Consider the following 21,399-nt stretch of genomic DNA (forward strand, 5'->3'; position numbering starts at 1 on the left):
TCTAGTCACAATTACATAAAGTTTGTTGCAGGAACAATAACCCTTTCAGCATCTAATCAGAAATGATGTCATGTTACAGGCTGCTAAAACACCACACAATATCTTTAAAAAAATCATTAGAAGCGATCATGCCAGTTCTGAGTAGTCATCTCTGCTATGGATTGCTATGATGCACTGGGCTGTCATAAGTCATTCTTGATGACCTGTCACAAACTTTCTGCAGGACAGACCAAGACAAAGCATTTAGCAACTTGATTTCCAGGACACTGATCGACTTATTAATTTAGCGGCAAATATAAACTCAACAAACCTGAAAAACCAGATTAGAAGATTGAGATATATGTTCCTATATATATATTTTGGAGTAATTGATGTTAATAATATTTTAATAATAATTTCTTGTCTGCGGATTGTAGTGCCCAGCAGGGAGATCCTGAGAGCCACTACCCAAGTGATACTTTAGAATTAGCTGTCCACACTGAATGACAGAAACAGAAGATAAGCAAAGAGGCTGGAGACTGGGCGATATAAAATGGGATACATGCAACAATTTTGCTTGAGTGAGTGCAAGTACAGTTACAAAATCCCCATGGTTCATCCTGTCAATCTCCTCAGGAAGCCATAATGCCAAAAGCGAAAGAAACCAAGATTACCACCAAGGATGCTTTCTTCCAGTAGTTTGTGGTCTTGTATTCAGTTAAAGCCTCCCTTCCCCTGTAAAGCTCCCAAGAGGACAACCTGAACACTCCTGCTAAAAAGACCGTTGATGGATCCAGTCCAGAGGTCTAAGGAAGTATGCTTCTGTACCAAAGACTGTCCTCTTTGACAGCTTCACATATCATAGTATAATCTTCTCCACTAACATTTTATAGCACATGTTCTAAAACCATAAACCACGGGTTTCCTGGCACACACCTGTTCCACCAAATCCTCAAAGCAAAAGGTAGGAGAGATTCTTCTTCCATTGGTTTAAGTGTTGGAAAGAAAACAGTTTTGTTTGTTGTTTTGTGGGGTTTTTTTGTTTGGTTTTTTGGGGGTTTTTTGGTTTGTTTTTTTTACAGTAAGGCTGCACAGGCAAGTATGGAGGGGAGGGACAGACTAGATTTAATGATCATTTAAAACCACAATATGTTACCATTCAGTAATCCAGTCACATTAAATTCAAGCTATTTCAAAAGAGCAATATTCCAACATCAGCAGAAAAACAGAGGCTATAGTTGCTAATTCCACAGTACATGTTCTTTAGCTTTGCTTGCAACAAATATGATACAAATCTCACAAACATCTGACCAGAGATGCCTGCAACAGTTAAGAGGCCTTGCACTCTAAGTTACCTTGCTTTTGTTAGGCAGGTGAATTGTCCATAACGTTCTTTCTGAAAGGAAGTTTTTTCCCCTTCAGAATTCAATTTATAAACTTACTCCTGCCAGGCTATGATAACAGCTACCATATAAACCTGAAAATGACGACTACTGAAATTCCATTCAAACCTTAGGAATCAACAGAAAACAGACAAACCACCAAGATAAATGTTTCACCCAACCGCAAAGAGTGAGAACTGGAGGGCACCTCACGTTATTTTTAGTGTCCACAGTCACCAACCTGTGAAATAGAGACCGCACAATTTCATTTCAGTTTGAAAATCTGACCTGTGCCATCCATGCACAGCACCTATATAATCTGCCTCTTGGAAACGCCTTAGTGCTGTAACTTTTTCCAAGCAACAGAGGGAGACTCCAAAGACTAGCAAAGACAGTTTAAAACGTGCCGAGACACATATTGCATTTGATGAAAGCTTATTATATGGGCTCCTTAGATCCTGCTTACCTTGAAGCTGTATTGTAAGTCAGTAACAAAGTAACCTGCATTGGTGTCACTCTGGTTGATACCATGTTATATACAAAACTTGTTTCTATAGGCAGTAAAGAAATGCTGAATTACAGCATCTCCCTTGGAGTCTGCTTAACTGAACTGATGTTGCCTGAAGGCACACTGTGGCCTGATACCAGCTCAAGCTCCATTATCAAGAGCTCTGCATTTTATTTAAATGCCTGCTTATAAAGGAAAATTGTTATCTATGACCAGGCATCAATGAAAACAACCCTGTTGCAACATTTGCTGAGTTTTAGCATTTCCCACTTACCATGCCTGCTGCACCTCCAGCTGCTTTATTACCTTCGCTGAGAGAGGCTGCTACCCATACAGACAAAGCTGCTTTGGTGCAGTAAGCCCACACAAGACCCAGTCCATCACATGAGCCTTGGTGGAGCACAGAGACCAGAATATGACAGAGGTTACAAAGCAAGCATGACAAGCCACGTATCAAGTACAGAGCTGATACAAGCCATGTATCGAGTAGAGCTTAGCTTTTCAGCTCCTAAAGGAATTGTTGTAAACAGTTGTTACGTTTCTTCTCACTTCTACTACATGACTGACAAGCCAGGTGAGGATGTGAACATCTTAGAATTTAAAAGTGAAAAACCTTAATATTCAGAAATCTGCCTTTCTTTGAACAAAACACAATGTACTTCAGTTGAAAAGGAAATTATCATTTGCCTAATACAAAAGAAATCCTTTGTCCCAATCACAGCCTACTCTGAAGGAATGACTTTTCCCCCCTCCCTTTAGAAGCCAAACAGATGAAGTTCTGTAATTTTGGAGAGCTTTACAGAGTACATCATGGTCTTATTTCACACAAATTACAAGACAACTCGTTGTGGGTTTATCAGGCTGTGAACCAGCATACAAGAGAAAAAGATTCCCACAGAGCGGGTGATGGTTTAAGTCTAGCATAATATGCTAGAACACAGTTATTGAAATGAAAGATTAGCGCGTAAATTACATCAAGAGTACTAGGAAATATTTGGTAGTGATCTGTAAAACCAGCCTTCCTACTGTCAGAAGCACCAAAAGAAATCCCATTAATACATACATTTGGTTCATTTGTTACATTCTTTACCTACTGCCCAACCTGTTTTGACTCAGAATTTACTCTCACAAAAGGGTAAAAGCAATGCTGACAAATTTAGCAAGAGCCCCACAAGAACATACAAGTTCAAAAGCAATAGAAAGATATTCCACTGGACACTGCTGCTGATATTCAATGGCATTATCCATTAAATATATTATCAGAAACTCATCTGATATCAACCAAATTAAATTTTCATCTTGCTTTGTCAAAATTCAATACCAAAAAAGGCAAATTCTGGAAAATAAGGGAATGGCCAAATAATCAGTTGGAGTGCAGCAAAAACAACCTTAATTTTAAGTCAACATTAATAAAATACATTTTAACAAATATTGTTAAACATGCATTTTACCCAAACACCAGATGCATTTGAGACAATTTAAGTTTGACTCACCATACTGGCAGCGAGGACCCTGAAATCCTGCAGGACACTGGCACACCTGGGATCCTGCTTCAGAACATTTCCCTCCATTGAAGCAAGTGCCAGCCATGCAATGCACTAGTAACATACAAGCAGAATGAAACGGGTTTATTTGTTGGTTTTGTGCCAAGGATCCTCCAGAATTTTCTCTTCCTGTCATAGTCCTGCTGTAACAGGAACTTCCAAATAAGAAAAAAATCCAGCCTTTTATTTAAATGGAAAGGTTAGACTGCAATAGAACTTGTTATCATGGGTATAAGTACCATGTTGATATTAAGAAATTTAACTTTAATAAAAATAAGACTAAGAATGTAGTTTAACCCAAAGATGATTCAGAGTCAGAAGACAGTTTCTTAGTCTTCCAAGATTCACAGTCAGAAGACAAACACAGGACTCTAAGCACTGCCTGAAGCCAGGATGAAAGAGGTGAACTGCTAGGAATAATGCAGCAATGGTTAAGAAACACTGGCATACTAAAAGATGTTACATATGTCCAAGGGATTTACAATACTTCCCTTCCTCCAACACAGAACATTATTTATTTATAATAAATTAAATTCCACATACTTGAGCCAAACTCGCAAAGAACATCAGATACAAAAGAAGAATTCAACCACTTTGGTGCCTTAAAGAAATCAAAACAAGTCTGCACTGCTTTGTCAGTAAGAAAATGATTTTCTATTGCCACTGGTGTTTAAATACGCTAAATTCCTTTACACCAGAGATAAAAATAAAGATTGCAAACATATCTTTGACTTCCTACAACTAAACAGGTGCACACTAAATATGTAGATTCAGGCTGAAAGTAACAGGAATTACCTCTCAGGCTTGTTTTTGGGTTTTATATATGAAGAGACAACCATAGAAGCAAGCTCTCTGAATGCAGCCCTCAAGTTGGTATGAAGATTAAAAAAATACGTAGGAACAGATGCAAATTTTCATACAGAAAATACAATTACTGACAAAACCATAACAACACTAAACACTGTGTAGATTGCTATCTTCTACTCATGTCTTGTTAACAGTGGCTGAAGTGCTTCCTTATCATTTAAACTGATTTCCATCCCTTAGCAAAACATCCAATCATGATTAGAAATTACTGATAGAAATGGGCTCTCATCAGATGGAACCATAGGGTAGAAACACAATTGCTTCAACAGCAACAGCAGCAGTGTAAAAGCCAAAACCAGTCAGACTCTGCAAGAAGCATTACATCCAAAAAACAAGTGCCTTACAGCAGATTTCTTTGTGTAATTTGGGTAGCAGCAATAAATTCAGTTGGCTTGTCAAAGCCAGGCTGGCACAAAAATGTTACAACTACAATCAGAAATTAATTTTCCACTGGTTAGATTAATATTAGAGATATCTGGTACTTTTACACATGACAGCTTTTGTATTTTTAAAATAAGTTTATTTCCCCATCAAGAGATTACCTCTTTATAACTGGAAATCCCAGTCACAAATAGCAAGAAACAAAATCCATCTTTCTAGAAATAATTATCAGTAGGAAAGTAAGGCCTAAGGGTGTCCTCTCTCTTGGTCTGTCACAGTTGTGCCATCAACTTACAGTGCAAACAGCCAGGTTCATTGTCATGTTGGACCCATCCAGGGCAGCACTTATAGACGATCTGATGCTCCATTCTGTACACTTGCTTGTAAATCGTGTAGTACCCAGACCTTTTAAAAGAGTAAGTTTAAGAGAACAATCACAACTTCTATTTCACTTATTCACATCTCATCAGTAGCAAACTGAACTCTGTCATATTTAAGATATGCTTTTCCAGCCCCTATCAGTAGTTCTCGTTAAAAATGAAGCAAATATAACAAAGCGTATCCTGATAACTGATAACATCCAATAGCTCTACTATACCATGTCCGCAATTTTCTGATGAATTTGTATTCAGGCTAGTCAAAAGGTGAGTAATTTTGTTTTGCAATCAGTTTTGGTTTTAACTGTTGGGGGAGTCAGATCTCCCATCAGTTCTAAGTATATGACAGAAATAGAAGTTCAATTTTTCAAAGTAGATGTCTTGACAGCTGGAATTCACCTGAAAAAGGATGAGACAGGAACATTTTCTGATAATATAAAATTGTGATCTAAAGCCAGTCAAGAAATTCATGACCAACACAGAACACAGGAAAAAAAGTTGTATTTTCTGCTCAGTAATAACAGAATTAAAGTCTCAGTTATGGATATAGTTAGCATCCCGCTAAGTCACGCATTTCAGATTAAATATTTAACACATACACAAAGAAAAAAACAGTTGAAGAATTTGCACTAAGTCCAGTAACAGAATCCATTTATAAAAATAGCTTACCTCCTCTCGTAGCCCATACACCACCTCCTCCTTGTGCATCCTTGTTTCCACATCTTGACCATGCGACTAAAGGCTTGAACACACGGCTGTTGGTGTCCTACCAGTGCCAGCTCAAACACTGGACAGACATTTGGCCTTGAGGGAAAGAAAAAGTCACACTTTAGCACTAATTTCTTAAGTCTAAAGAAATATGCATGAAATTGTGCTACGTGTAACAGTTTGAAACAGATTTATATTGCTATTAAAACTACTGTAGTTCTATGACTTTTTCACCTTTGACTGATCAAACGGCTCTCTTCAGTATCCACACGCACCTGACAAATCATGAGCCAATGACTTCAGAATGGCCACAGATGTTAATGGAGCCAAGATTTCATTATGTATTGGTCGGACAAGTCACAAGTGCAAACGCATTCCTGATGACGGGGTATTTTTACATTAAGGCCCAGCTAGCAAAACACAAATGTACATTGTTCCCAGAAAATGAGAGCTAAAGTGTTGGAGCAGTATTTGACCAACTGCTCAGCAGACACTCTTTGCTGTCCCTTGATAATACCAGCCCACGGCAACCCTTTCAGACAAGGCACTGCCTGAGGAAGGCTGGTGCCTCACGAGCTGAGGAGCAGAAGACCAAGGTGAGGGAGCTGGAGAGGCTCTTCCTGTGCTGAGACTGCTGGAAGTCCCCCTGCTAGGCCTGGTCCACACAACAGCCCCTTATTTCAGTTGACATGCCAGGGTGGGAATCAAAGACTTGACAGCTACAGGCACTGACCTTCACGGCTCAAAGCTACTGAATAGCCAGCCTCCATACCCACACAATGAAAACACAGCGCCTGCCTTCAAAAACAGTATGCAAATATACAATGAAATTCTGACTCCTCACAAGTCAATGGAAGATTTACAACAAATTCAAGGGCAGATAAGATTTATCTAAACTGTTGCTGTGGAAAACTTATATTCTGTAAGAGTCCCCCCTTTGCTATCAGTCCCCTTTGGGAAGCACATGAAATTCATAGGAGGTAGTATCCTTGTTCTCTGCTGATTATTCTAAAATAACAAGATCAAAATAAAAGCTTTGCTTTGTAGGATGATATGTAATCTTCATCCTGCTACCTAGCCCTAGTTACAAAAATAACAAGATTTCAAGAGGTACGATGGGTCAAAAAAAAACGTCACATGGTGGTGGTTTTGCAGAGATTCTGTCTTCTTTATTCTGATTTCTTTGCCCCGGTGTAAATTAGGAAATGCTGCATGCCAGAACATAACCGTACAGAACATGCAGGGTCTAACTAAAGCCACAGAACATGTGGGGTTTTTTTGTCTTTTCAGGCAGAAGTATACCGTAACAAAAATGAAATTAATTCAGTGATTTTAATCTTTTTTTAGTAGTTTAAGATCATTTGTGTAATAACTAAATTTTCAATTCCCCAAGACAGATTTCTCTAGCTGGTGAGGCTTTGCAAATTTAAGCCTCAATGACTAAAACACAGGGGGGAAACAGGGACCTTGTATACCCACTCTGGTAAATGGTAAGCAACATTCAACAGTTGTCATACTGGCTAGCAGACAAATACTTCCCCAAATTTCAGCTTGGGACCCCTCTTCAGGCTAGAGAGTAACAAAGAGTAACACACTGACACACTTGTTTCCTCTGTCAAAGGTATGGATATGAGCCTGTGCTAGAAAACAGGAGGGGTTCCTGCGTTAATAAGATAAACTGTTCTAGCCAAACAGCTGCCTGGCAGTTAAAGTTATCATTAGTTATACTGGATATTTTAATATCTCATTCAAGATTTATGGTGCTTTTTATTTCAGAGGCCCAAAGTACTTTACAGCTCCCTATTATGTCTGACCACCACGCAAGGTAGCCTTTTTAATAAAAAAGGACATCTTTCATCTGCAGGTCTTCAGGTGGTTTACAAACACCATTGAATTAAGCCTGTGCAGAACAGAAAATACTATAAGCATGATTGTTTTTACTGTTGAGCTAAACACCTGGAAGAAACCCTGCCTACCTAGATCAAATCCACTCCACAATATTCCCAGTACCATGCAGAAGATGTTCAGTGCTCTGCTAAGGCCAGCAGTCATGCAAAGCCCACTTAGAATGGGAAATCCGACAGGTCTCCCAACAGCACTGCAAGTCCCCAGCAAAGGTGAACACCTGGAACATCCACCCCAGGGTAAAGAGGACCTTCTCCCAGCAAGGACACTTCAGTAGAGAAACAGATGGGATTTAAAAACAAACGAAGTACCCCCTCAGTAATTCCAGGCAAGCTACATAAAGTTATGAAAAAAGTCCACAACTGTATGCTCTGATTGTCTTATCTCACCATGGGGGAAGAAAAAAAAAAAAAAACAAACAAACAAACAAAAAGTACAGTACGTTTGTATTAGAAAACCTTATCTTGACAGAAGCTAGTTTCCTGAACCAGAATGCCTATTTCTCATAGGCTTTGGAGGAACTGCTCATCTCCATCATCCTAAAACATACTTTCAGTGGACATCCCTCCGCTATTGCTCCACATTCTTCCTCCTCCACTACAGGGTTCATTTTCTATATTGCTCCTTATTTCCCATTCATGGAGTTTGCCCTCTCTGTGGCTGCCAACACCATGAAGCAAGACAGAAGACAGTAGCATCGTAGTTTCAGATTGCCTTAAATTCTTCCAGAAACCACCCTTCCTCCACATTCCCATGTTCTCTCCATTACTTCACAGTCTTTTCCACGTGTCCCAGCTACCTCTTCCTCTCAAATTACCTCACCATTTAACATATTTAGCTTAAGTTCAGAGCAATTGTTCCCAAGCCATTCTTAGCGCAAAGTCTGTCATTTGTTTCACATCCAAAGGAGGTCTTTGTATGCCCAAAATCTGGCCTGCTTTTTTTCCATTACGTCAGTTGGTCTAATAAAACCCTCGCCTTACTTAGCAACCATGCCTCACTTAGCAGGCTTTTTAAAATGACTCTCCCTCTAGTGAACAGAACATCATGTACTGATAATTCATGCATATCTCCTTTTATTAGAATTGCCCAAAACTTTCCAGATAAAGGTACATTCATATGCATCACTCTTCCACAAATAAAAGAGAGAAGATGACAATTGTTGTAATGACATACTGAGGCCATCCTATAAAACCTTACTCATGTGATATTGCCATGTTTCCAGGAATAGCTGTATTGACTTCTGTGATATAGTTAATAGGAACAAATGGCGCTCACAGAACAAAACAAGCCAGCAGCATAAAGTCATATGTTTATTAAGATTTATTCAAAGTAAGCCGTTCCTCCTAGATGCCCTTGGGATAATTTAAAGGCAGATATCAAAACCTCTGCTACACTACAATTAAATTGAAGCAATTGTATAACATGTAATCCTCTGCTGGCAGAACTGGGAAATAAAACATGCCCTCTTCAACAATTAGCCATCTTCACAACTTCCCCCCCGCCCCAACACTTAAAAACTGGTGTGTTGACTATCTGACTCATTGCTCTTTGATATGTTATCTATAAACTTAAGAACAGTTTCTTGAACAAGCCTAGGGCTACTGAAAATACAATTTTGTTTCATGGCATTCTATTAATTAGAGGCCATCCAAGATTAACCTGAAACCTCAAGTGGATGTAATGGTATATTTAGAGGCGAGCTCCATTTTTACCCCCATGCCCTTCGCATTCAGAAAATATTTCTTAATGGGAGTTTAAGAGTTAAAACAAGCAAAATACACAAAAGCATATTATGTTCTATGATTTGATTGATACACCAGTCCCTTAAAACCTTTTTATACTGATGCACTCTGTTAGCCAAGACTAACACGAAGGCTATTATTAGCTTGTCAGTCTGACTCAGGCAAGCCAGAAAACTCTCTTTTAATATTTGCATTAGGAGACTGCCCTTTAAAAAAAAAGCACCCTACACATTTCCAGCTCGAGACTTAAGATTCTAATGAACAGATAATTAGACCAACATGAAGCAAGAGCAGCCTTGGCTAATCACACGGCTGTGATGCCCACGAATTACTGCACAACAGGAAAAGTTCAGAGAAAATTAAAAGCATCTCCAGGCGGGATAGAATTCATTCCTGTGTTTAGAATTTAAAAAGGAATGCGTATCTTCATACAAAAATGCAGTCAAAGGAGCACCCATGGAGGTCTATTAAATACAAAGGTGACAAACCTGGCTCAAGAACTCCATGAGCCTCGAGTTACTGAGGCTGAGGCAGTTACTTAGGCAAAGTGCTGCTGCATGCTCACCCCTTTTCCTGTTCCCCTTAGCAGCCATTCGCTGCCCGTTCCAGGAAGCAGCCCACAAGCTCAATGGACTGATCTCACCCACCAGCACTTGGACATACAGACAGCATCCTTGAAGTCCTCAGTGAGTCACTGGCAATTCTGGTCATTTGTCCTGAGCTGCAATTCTATGTCTTCTATCTCAAGCTGTTGTCACCACCAGTGTCATCTCAACCAAGTTCCCCTAAGAAGGGACTGCAGCCCTCCCACAACCCAAGGCAGACAATAGATGCTAGAAACAGCATGTCTACGGTCTCCCAAGTGAGGCGCTCTGCTGTTTTATCCTTGTCCATGGCTCTGCAACTCTGAGAAGAATATCAGTGCAGCTATCTCTTTTACACACACTCAAACAAGCATAAATAATTTTCTACAGCAATAGACAGGCTCTTACAATGAGGTGCACACGGTTTTCACGTAACAAAGGAAAAGACAGGTACAGGCCATCTGCTTGTGGGAGCAGAAAGGCAGCTGCACACACTCCCTGGCACGTGCAGTCCAAAAGGGGCAAGCAGAGGTGAGGAGATGGGAAAACAAGGGAACACACAAGAGCTAGAAAGGGAATAGCTCCACCATTTTAAAAGATACATCGTATCTCTGACAGGGATATTTTCTTGTTCTGCCTAACATGATCCTAACCACCTGGCTCTTTGAATGACAATTAAAGTAAATATCTCACTCTATCAATCCACTTTTTTACCAGCTCAAATCAAGAATCTAAGGTAGGTAGATGTAATGGTAATCAAGATATCCCTAAAGGTTTCTTTCAACAGCACAAACTTTAAATCAAAACATTAATGAATACGAAGCAAAGAATGATTTGGCTGTCTGATTTTAGGTCTTTCCACAGAGACTAAGTGAATGACACCCCCTTCTATGCTAAGCCAGAAGGCTGTTAATGTCTTCCTAAGAACGAGATGTCGCAGCCTGCATTGCCTCAGCTGAAGAATTTGCAGCCTGAACACTATTGATCTTCCCACAAAGTAGTCAATACATGAAACTTGTCATAAGAAGTGACCGGCTGGAATTCTGTATTTTCAAAACATTAAATGGTCAGTGTTCCTTCCCTTTATGCCGTTATTAAAAGTTTAGAAAAGCATAGTCTACATGTTTTTCCAGAGTTAGTTTGTAAAGATCAAATGAGCACCTACCTTAAAGAAACCAAGATTATAGTCGGGGCTAAATTATCTGCTACTCTGATGACAACTAGTGGTTTTGCTCTAGAGATACACTGCACATTGCTACAATGGCTTTGGCTAGAAACTTCTCAGGCTACAAAATTGTCTGAATCTCCTCACACTTGCAACCACCCAAGCAAAACATCCCCAGCTTTTTATAAAAGACAAAGGCAGGTTGGCACCATGCAGAAGCATGCTGCACTGTAGAGGAAACAAAGTCAACACCACCATGTTGTATGCAAACAGGATGTTGATTTAAAGTTTGCTATAAATAAAATCTCAAGTGAAAAAGAGAGAAAAGCAAATTCCATCTGAGCACAGAAAAAAAAAAAAAAAAGTCAAAATCAGGAAACAGTCCACAGAAACAAAAGGTCCAAAGAACAAGTAACATTTATTTATATAGAAATAAAGATATAAATTTTGTCTCTAGATATATATTGCTTAGTAGCAACAATAATTCACAAAGGTGGGAATGACAAAACTGCCAAGCTCCCCTTAGTCTATTTTAAGGCTCATTTCCCCACATTTCCCAGATAAAATTAATCAGCACTACCAGAGACAATTAGGACATCCTGCTCCTTTGACCACTAATCAATCCCTGCTCTCTACTGATCCTGTATCAATATTTGGGATGTTTATATGCCCTCTGGGATATGGATTGTAAGCTCCAAGCTCATTTAGACTCTGTCTCATTATCACTACTATTCTCTGGATCTGTGGACAAAGGTCCACCACAGAAGACTCTCCTATAGCCCACAGGTTACTAATGCACTGCTGCGTCTTATTCACATCCTCTCTCTGATTAGATGGAGCAGCTAAATAACATGAGAGTTCTTTCAGCCTTTGTGCACTGCATCTAGATTAAGAGCAAATCAATACGAGATGATTAATTACACACTCAGCTATTATAACAACAATAAGATTTTTAGTTCCTACTGCTATCAGAGTGCAGCGTCTGTCGTTTAGCTTCTATTTAACTATCCTCCTCCCTCTCCCGAGACAGAATAATCTATTTTGGTTAGCAAGAAAAGCAGAAGATAAACATGCACATCCAGATCATTTAACTATGATTTGGAAAGTAACTTTTTTTGTATTTTAAATGAAGGAGTGATTTTTTTTTTTCTTTGTTTGTTTTGTTATTTTAAGTAGTGTCACATAGCCTCGGTCCCCCAGCAACATCCAGTGTTACAGTTTCTTCTACCGGATGACCTCTGCAGGCACCAAGTGGCATCTGCAGGATCAGGTAAAGCATCAAGTGAAGTGCATACCCACAGAATGGCAAATACAGGATCACCACTTTAGCATACAACTCTGATAGCCTCCAAATACCTGTCTTCATGCATATTCAGGGAAGCATGCACGTTACTTATCTACTGTACCCAAAATAGTTGATTATCCCAACATATGGCTGCTTTGGCCTGAGTCTTATTGTAAACAAAGAAAATTCACTACCAAAGTATTAGCACAATAATTGCAGAGACTAGCTGATATTAGCATATTCTTAAATCCATTATGTTCTTTATTGTTAGATGCCTTCTGACACCTCCACAGATTTCTACACAGGGGATATTTTTAAAAAAGTGACTTAAAGAATAGCATCCAGGAGAGTGTCAGCATCACTGCCAGTGACCAGGCCTACCAAGCCCTCACACAGCACCAACCAACCATCCTAGCATGCAGACCACTTCACAGACAATTTAAGGGCCTTTGTCCTAAGAATCCAATTTTAATGTAATGAGAAGACCATATGGGAGGTCACGCATATAGAGGCTAAGAAATAGTTTGCATGTACTCATTGTTAAGACAAAGCAAATAATTGTCCAAAATTTAGACTGAACTGAGTAATAAGAAAATGTGAAATTATAAGAGCATTGTGGTTTAACTCCAGTTGGCAACTCAGACCCACACAGCCATTCGCTCACTCCCCCCCATAGGGTGGGGGAGAGAATTAGAAGAGTAAAAGTGAGAAAACTCATGGGTTGAATTAAAGACAGTTTAAGAGGTAAAGCAAAAGCCATGCATGCAAGGAAAGCAAAACAAGGAATTCATTAACCGCTTCCCATGGGCATTCTCCCCATCCCCAGGAGAGTAGGGCTCCATCACGCGTAACGGGGACTTGGGAAGACAAACGCCATAACTCCAAACATCCCCCTTTCCTTCTTCCTCCAGCTTTAAATGCTGAGCATGATGTCATATGGTGTGGGATATCCCTTAAGTCAGCTGGGGTTATCTGTCCCCGCTGGGTCCCCTCCCAGCTCCTTGTGCACCCCAGGCTGCCCACTGTGGGGTGGGGTGTGATGGGAGGCAGAAAAGGCTTTGGCTCTGTGTAAGTGCTGCTCAGCAGTAGCTAAAACACCCCTGAATTATCAACACTGTTTCCAGCACAAATCCAAAACATAGCCCCACAACCAGCAACTATGGAAAAAAATAACTCTATCCCAGCCAAAACCAGCACAAAGAGGAAAGCATCAAGCAGCAGCAGTCATCTCTAGATGAAGTTTCACATTAACTACACCCATCTCAATCATCATTCCACTGAGGAAAAGTGTTATAATAAAAGTCACCCTGGTAAATCTGCCAGGTACACACCTGAACTTCTTTTGGCAAGAAGACACAAGAGGGCTTGATGCTAAAATATTAAAATTAAAATTACTGAAAAGTGTCATACCACTTGTGTCACAAAGAGAAAAAGCTCATTTTGGTTTACAGCAAGTGCCACATCACTTGACAGTGAAACTAGTTAGAAGGTAGCGAAATCCTCAGTTTCAGTTTGGCAACCAGTGTCTAGGAATTGTTCGCTGCTTTTCTGGTAGATGTCAGATTTTAAGAGTTTAGAGCCAAAACCTCTTTTCTTGAATGCTTACTTCTGAAGTATCATGTAATATATGCAAGAAGACTCCCTACATGCCAATGTTTTAAGTGTTAAAATATTCCAAGTACTCTACTCCCCTATAAACCCTAAGCTTTATAACACTGATGCAAATGCCCATTTGTTTTTGTGTGTTTGTTTTTTAAACATTAAGCAATTTTAGTTGAGCTAAATATTTTATGAATTCTAGCCACAAAAAAAACCCACATGCCAACTAACAAGCATGCATTACTGGATTAGTGTTCAACAGCAGCAAACAGGGGAAAAACACCTCACCAAACATTTGTATCTTTCAGATGAGAAACTTCCACAGAGGTTCTAAATAACCCACAGATTCCTGGTGTTACTTCAGACAAGAACAGATGGACAGGCCTTGCTTCAAAGACTACAATTATAAGCGGTAAGCTCATGCAACTGTATTTTTCACCATCGATGATGCATCTGTCAGGCAGGGAGAGTGCTAGCATTTACAAATAGAAGATAACCACTGAAGAGTATTGTAAGGGTTGAGGTGTATGAAAACTCTTTTCCTATACAGAAATACTCTCACCCGAAAACAGTAAACCCAAAATATGTGTTTCATAATTTCAGATAACATTTTTTGTTATAAAACAATATAAAGCACCTTATAAAGTCTTCTGAGGCACAGGCTCAGATACTATGATTTATTTTCAATATTCAATTAATTTGTGTACATAAAAACAGAGTCTGGGCATGGTGTTCTCTACTACACAACAATCTGAGCAAGTTCTGCTCTGACTTAACAAAGGGAAGGCAGTACAGTGTTTCTGCTAAAGAATACAAAAAAAAAAAAAAAAAAGGTCAGCACTGCAACTTAAATAACATTCCCCTTTTTTACACACGAGATCAAATATTCACCATAGGTCAAAGGCACTGAGAGAAATACAGCTCAGTGTACAGCCCAGTTTGTGTACAGATTATATCTGAAAGTGTACATCTTCTTACACAAAGGCAGAAATCTCAAGTTTACCTCCAGAACAATTAATGACCAGTTTTAAACCAAGACCAGCATGGAATCCAAAGTATAAACTCAAGACTACATATGTTCAGTACGCAATTTTAAAATGCTTTGATTTAGCAGTAATGAAAGGAAATTTCTTTCTCCTCAGAAATAAATTAAAAGCAATAGATTTTAGAGAGAACGTAAGCAATAACAGGCTTGAATTTCAGAAGGAGGAAATCTATTAACTGTGTTCAAAGAGGGAAGGTATTTAATTGGTGAATAACACAAGTCTCCAATATGGTCTGTTAACTCTCTGAGAGCCAAAGCGGTGCTTCCATCAAAGGAGGTTCTGCTGACGAGTCATCAAAGACTAGGTTTTACATTACCAGATAATCTTACCCCCTCTCACCAGGAGGTTTCTTCAAATTTGTTAAATTCCACATTCTCTGTCACATCTAGATCATGGCGTGCCAGAACTAAGATAAATAAGCAGCGCTGGATATAACCCATGCAGAAAAAAAGTCAAAGCAAAAAGCAGGCAATTTTCCTAAAAATCAGAAATACTGTGAACACACAGGATATGCATGTAATCAACATATGCATAAATAATTAAACTGTATCAACATTTTGAAGTGCAGCACAATTAAACCTAAAGAAATGCTGACATGTTCTTTCCTCTTTGGGTGAATTTTTGAAGAGTAACCAGCCAAATCCCATCAAAAGTGAATAGTAGAGCCTTACCTACCTTAAACTTGCATATTTAAGAATCTTACAGTATATATTGTGATTACGGACAGCAAACTTCTAAAGCTCTTGTAGGTATATTACATGATGTCTCTGACATGAAAACATATTTATAAAACTGGAAAATATTTTACAGTTAATCATGAGATCAAGTTTATCTTTGATAAATACAGCAACTTCAGGCTATCACATTTTAAGATTATTTTCCTAGTCTTCTGGCTATTTCAGAGTTTAGGTGGAAGTCTTGATCTCATGTTTCTCCTGAAGAGCAGAAAACCAAGTCATAAATCAGGAAAAGAACTATATCATGATGATATTCATTATCTTTAAGTCTCCTTCCAATGAACATACTGGGATGAGGGGAAAAAAACCCCAACCAAGCAACAACCCTTTCTCATCCATTAAAAGACTAAACTCAAAATTGATTTTCCTCTAGAAAGTCCGAAACAGAGGCTTTAAGCGCAGCAAACTCTTGAAAAATGTGATTCTGTTTTACAGTGCTGACCAGCATGAGCTCTATCTGGTGGCAAGATACTGTAGTGCACAGACTAGAAAGACATTTTTTTGTTAAGCATGACGTTCACGTTCACAAAGATGAGAAAGATCTCAGTCTTCAACATTTATTTTTCTTTCCTAGAAAGAACTACTGGATACTAAAGGACTGGAGGGGAGAGGGGAAGGGTGGAATGAGAGGACAGGACAGGACTGCCATAACTTTTATGCCAAAGCATTTAAATCATGTTTACTGGGATCACATCATCCAAACCTCAAAAGCTGGAGGTAGCTGCTGTTCAATAGTACTGAGGGTTTGCTGCAACCTTACAGATCCTAGGCAGACAGGACTGGGAAGAAGTACTTGAGGTTTCAGCTGAAAAAAAAAACTTGTTAGGTAAAATTCAGCAACGTAAATCAGAATTCGGCAGTGACTCTGGGCTGCTGGCATCACTTCAACCAAGGTTTAAAAAGCATTGATAAGAAAGACCTAATTTAAGCTTACTTAACGTGAGATACAAATTTTAATACACCAGTGGCAAATCAGGTCCTTATTCTCACTTGAAAACCTTCAATCTTCAGTTAACTATCAAATCTCTGAACATAGGATATCCCATTCAAAGAAATGGAAGAAAATTCTACTACATGAATCATTTCAGCTCCAAAAACTAAACACACTTTAAGCCCTTATTTAATGCTAGGAATAAAGACTTGCCTCACACCTGCAAATTGGCATCACTGGAGGTGAAAATACACCATATTGGCTAAACAGCCAATATACTGAGAAAATTTCTCACCAAGAGCTGATTACACAACCTACTTTTCACATCATTTGGACAGTATTATGACAAAACTCCAGGATCCAAGTTTAAGCTGTATCACCATAATACTTTACAGAAACATTTTTTGTGTCACTTTGAATATGTAGGAATGCAACAAAGAAAATAAAGTGGCATGCAATTTGTTCCACTGTGGCAATCAAAATTCAGAAGCATCTCTTCATATGGAAATGCTTTGTACAACAGTAGTTTATCTTGAAATGCACTCGAGTGTTCAAAAAAAGTGGGCTTCACCTTCTTAATTACACCTAAACCAATTATTTATATCACTTCAAAATGGTGTCCACAGCCACATCTGTTTCCAATGAGACACACGGTACAAAAATTGTCCTGTATCTTTGTAGCCCAATAAGCGGGTTAGTTAAAGGACCAAGTTTACTTGAGCACTGCAAATGTAGATACCATCTGAATGCTAGATTTTGCTTTTGGGAATATGATTTATCTAGAGGAACACAAGTAAGCCTACCATGCCCCATAGAATTTACAAAGCTGGAAAACAGTTACTCAGCCAGGAATTCAGCTCTAAATCCAGGTGTTCCTTGGAATGTGACCAAATTTACTTGCTTAAAAATAGAGTGAAAATATGCAGCTGCAACATTTGAGCAATGAAAAAGTCTAAACAAAATATTTTTACTGCAAGATTGTGACTGGATCCTCTAAAACCAAATCAGACCCTTCAGATGTCATCCTGGACCTGCAAAGCCACAGAGCAAGTCAATGAGCTTAAAATTAAGAGGGATGAAGTTTATCTCATGACTTTTCCAAAGAACTCCTTACTCGTGTCACTTGGGAACAGAAGAATCCAGTCTTGAGCTATGCCTCAGTCCTAACTATGAAAGGTAATATTCATTGCACAAAGGGGGTTCTTAGCACATGCCTCATAACCACTCCTGCCTTTTGTTCTGTCCTATATAGGTAACTGTGAGCAAACATCTGTACTTAAAGTTGTAGTGGAATATTTCTCTAGGAAAGGATTTACCACTTCTGACAGCAACTGAAGCCCTCCACTCATAGTTCCTGTTTCTGCTCTGCCCCACAGCTACCTCCAGCCTTTTGAGAAGCACGACCCTGAAAGTAAACTCAATGCTAGATAACCACACATCACAATTAGAATGTCATTATATACCCCAGGTTTGAACTACAGAGCTCACTGCTAAGTGAGCTGCTAAAAATGTGCTTTTTATGGTGAGAGATGGTTAATTCCTCATTTCAAGGCCCAAATAGCATGCTTTTCAATGAACACTGCAAATTTGTTCTCTGGTTGTTCCAGTGTTCTCTAAAGTTCTAATACAAGATCATCAAGGGCTAATTGTCTGGAAACGTAGTTGATGGAAATAGCTAGTCATCCTATAATCTGTTCTACATTAAATCTCCTCAGGGGGCTTGGAAGCAGAATACCAACATCCACACAGATCGCTTGCATTTTAGCTAGGAGCAAATACTCAAGTTAGCAGCAGAGCAAAAACAATTATGAAGAATATCCTGTATATCCTCAGCCACATAAGTTCTCAATCAAAACAGCAGCAAATGCTAAACAAGAAAGCACTCAGCATGGTATGTTCCAAGGGATACATTTGTTGTTCTTATCCCATTGGCTGCAGATGACCAATGTCAAAAGAACAAAACACAATTACTAGAAAAAGGCAATTCATTAGAAGTGTCCTTTTGGATATTTCACTGTTTCTTGGTGAAAGCTAGCAGGCTTACCCGCTAGGAGTAATGATGCCTTGTATTTCTGTTTACATCAAAGGTCAAGTCTCTGAATAGTGTAAAGTAAGTTTGGAGTAACACTTATATTTGCCCTAGTTCAGAAAAAAGGAATAAGAATTACAGTAATGGCAGGGGTATGCCTCTTGGGAAAAGCATGCAAGGCTTTGTCACAGGTACAGGGGTTTGGGTGGTTTTTCTGATTGCTGCTGGCTAACAGTGCACTGCTGCTCCCAAGGACTCAAGACCAACAGTAATATCTCCAAACAATGTCATTTCCAGAAGGGACTGTTTCCTGTATTCTTTCAGTGACACTACCTTTAAAAAGAGAACAGCAAACAAAAACTGGTTGGAGGCAATTCACAGTTAACACCACCTCCAGCTTCAAAAGTGCAGAATCATAGTTATTGCCTATGTCAAATACAAATAGATTAATGTAGACCAATGGTACTCTTCCTCATAGTACAGCAATTGCTTACAAAAAGAGCAAGAAGCATGCCTGAAACACAGAGCACTTTTTTAAAAGAAAAATGCTTTACCAGAAAAAGAACTTGACTTCTCTAAACGTTGTGATGGATACTTAATGCTCTAGCAAAATGGAGTAATATAAACCACTTTAAAGCACTTGTTGTAAATACATATTTACATGACATTGCATAGAAAACCAATGAGCAATAGGCTTACAAATCTCAATTTCGTGACAGAGGAAATGCTTAAATTTAAACTAAATAGAAGAAAAAATTATTATAAAAAGATGGGATGAAGTTCATTATGTCAAAATATAGGAAGAGAAAAGAGGCTAGAAATCGGGTTATCACAGACATCTGAAAAGGCTTCTGTCAGGTTGCTGGGGGACGGATGGACAGGACAGGGGACATTCCTTAAAAACACAAAAGGAGCTTTGCAGAGAACAAGATGCCCAACACAAAGCAGGGAACAGTTTCCAGACGTTTTATTTTCCATTTCAATGGGCAAAAATTTTAAACCATAAGATTTGGCGCAGGCTGTCAGCTACTCTACTTTAGAATTTATAAAAACCGCCTCTTGACAAAAATGCTACATCGCATTTACAACAAAGGACATTTGTTGCTCATGTCATGCAAAACACCTCATAGAAACTTCCTCCTGCACAAGCATACATGTGGACTCAACTCCTTTGTGCCTGCAAAGGAGCTGTGCTTACAGCTGCGGATGGATGCTTTCCACCGCTCCCACCTCTGCCTGCTCATGGTCTCTATTTCTTGCTGATTGCATTTACGTTTGATTACTCTGATTTTTCTCTTGCCGTTTGCCACCAGGTAAAGCTCACCGTAGCCCCTCTAAAAGCGTGGACTAGGGCAGCTGTACAGCGCTCAGCTCTGCCACCCGTTCGCTTTTTAAATGAGAAGGAAGAAACAGACTCAGAGATACTGATGCACTCTCTGAAGCTCACTTCAGATCTCGAATCAAAGTCAAGCAAGCCCGCCCGCCGTCCCTCCGGGGCTCGGAGTCTCACGAGTAACCATTCAAAAATCACTCCGCGGATCAGAAACCCGCACCGCGGGCGGGGACCTTGGGAAGTTAAAGCGCACCCAGCTAAACTTTTCTTTGTGGCAGGGCTGCACGGCGGCGAACCCGAAGCCGCGTTCCGCGGGGAGCCCCGCAGGACCCTGCCCCGCAAGAGACAAAGGCTGCAGCGAGCCCCGCGGTGCCGCCAGCCCCCGCCCGCGCCGCCCCACTCACATGCCCCGCTGCAGCCGCGGCTCCGTGGCGGCCAGCGCCCAGCACAGGCAAAGGCAGAGGCAGGCCGGCCCCGGGCCCATGGCGCCGCCGAGGGAAGCGATGTGCGGCGCGGAGGGATGCGGAGGGCGGCCGCAGCTCAGCGGTACACCAGCCGCCCGCCCGGCTACCGCCGACCCTCCAAATGGTTTAAAGCCGCGGCGAGGCGCGCCACTGGCTGGGCGGCCCCGGCCCGCCCCCAGCCCGCCCCGCAGCTCCCCGCGCCGCTCGGGGCCAGGGGCCGCCGTGCCCCCATCCCCCCCGGCGGGCTCGGGGCTCCCGGGCCGGGACCCGCGGGCTCTCCTGACGCCCCGCGCCGCCCGCGTGCTTCCAGCTTCACCTCTCCTCCTCTGGGCTGTCTCTGCGGTTCCCCCTCCTCGAAAGGGACTTTCCTCTCGGTCCAAATTCCCGTTGGGCACAACACGGGGAGGTGGAAATAAGGAAGGATTTGTTTCCACTGAATAATATCTGAAGTTGTGTGCAGCCTCATGTTCATGACGGCTACCGGTTCTCGGAGGAGAACTGCCACCCCCTGCACGCTCTCCCTCCTGCTCCAGGATGCCAAGCTGTTTCTGCTTTACTGCGAGAGCCGTAGCTCAGCTTCTCCTTTTTCCTCCAGTCCTTCTTTGTTCCATGCGTGACGTCCGTTACAATCACATCTGAGCACTTCAAAGAGGTAACCATGAAAATAAATGCATTTAACATCACGAGGGAGGGATAACACCACTACTGTGAGAGTTAGTGACAGCAAGAATGTACAGCTGGGAGCGGAGGAGTGGTTTGTTAAATCCCAGAGTTGCCAGCTATCCTCTAGACCACCCATCCTCCCATCTTTATCATCTCTCCAGACCTTT

General features: G+C 40.5%; 1 protein-coding gene across 1 annotated transcript in view; it reads right to left on the bottom strand.

The window, feature by feature from the left end:
* The window catches only part of LOC119157044 (multiple epidermal growth factor-like domains protein 6), a 200,822-nt gene extending 180,178 nt beyond the window's left edge, over positions 1-20,644 (bottom strand). Inside the window, exons 1-4 of the mRNA XM_037407565.1 lie at positions 20,510-20,644; positions 5,708-5,842; positions 4,957-5,066; positions 3,363-3,467 (exon numbers count right to left, since the gene is read on the bottom strand). Coding sequence (XP_037263462.1) covers positions 3,363-3,467; positions 4,957-5,066; positions 5,708-5,842; positions 20,510-20,589 — 430 coding nt within the window. The 5' untranslated portion in view covers positions 20,590-20,644. The remainder of the gene's footprint in view (positions 1-3,362; positions 3,468-4,956; positions 5,067-5,707; positions 5,843-20,509) is intronic.
* Positions 20,645-21,399: the final 755 nt, after the last annotated feature.

Source organism: Falco rusticolus, chromosome 13 (assembly GCF_015220075.1).
Source record: "Falco rusticolus isolate bFalRus1 chromosome 13, bFalRus1.pri, whole genome shotgun sequence".
Lineage (NCBI taxonomy): Eukaryota > Metazoa > Chordata > Aves > Falconiformes > Falconidae > Falco > Falco rusticolus.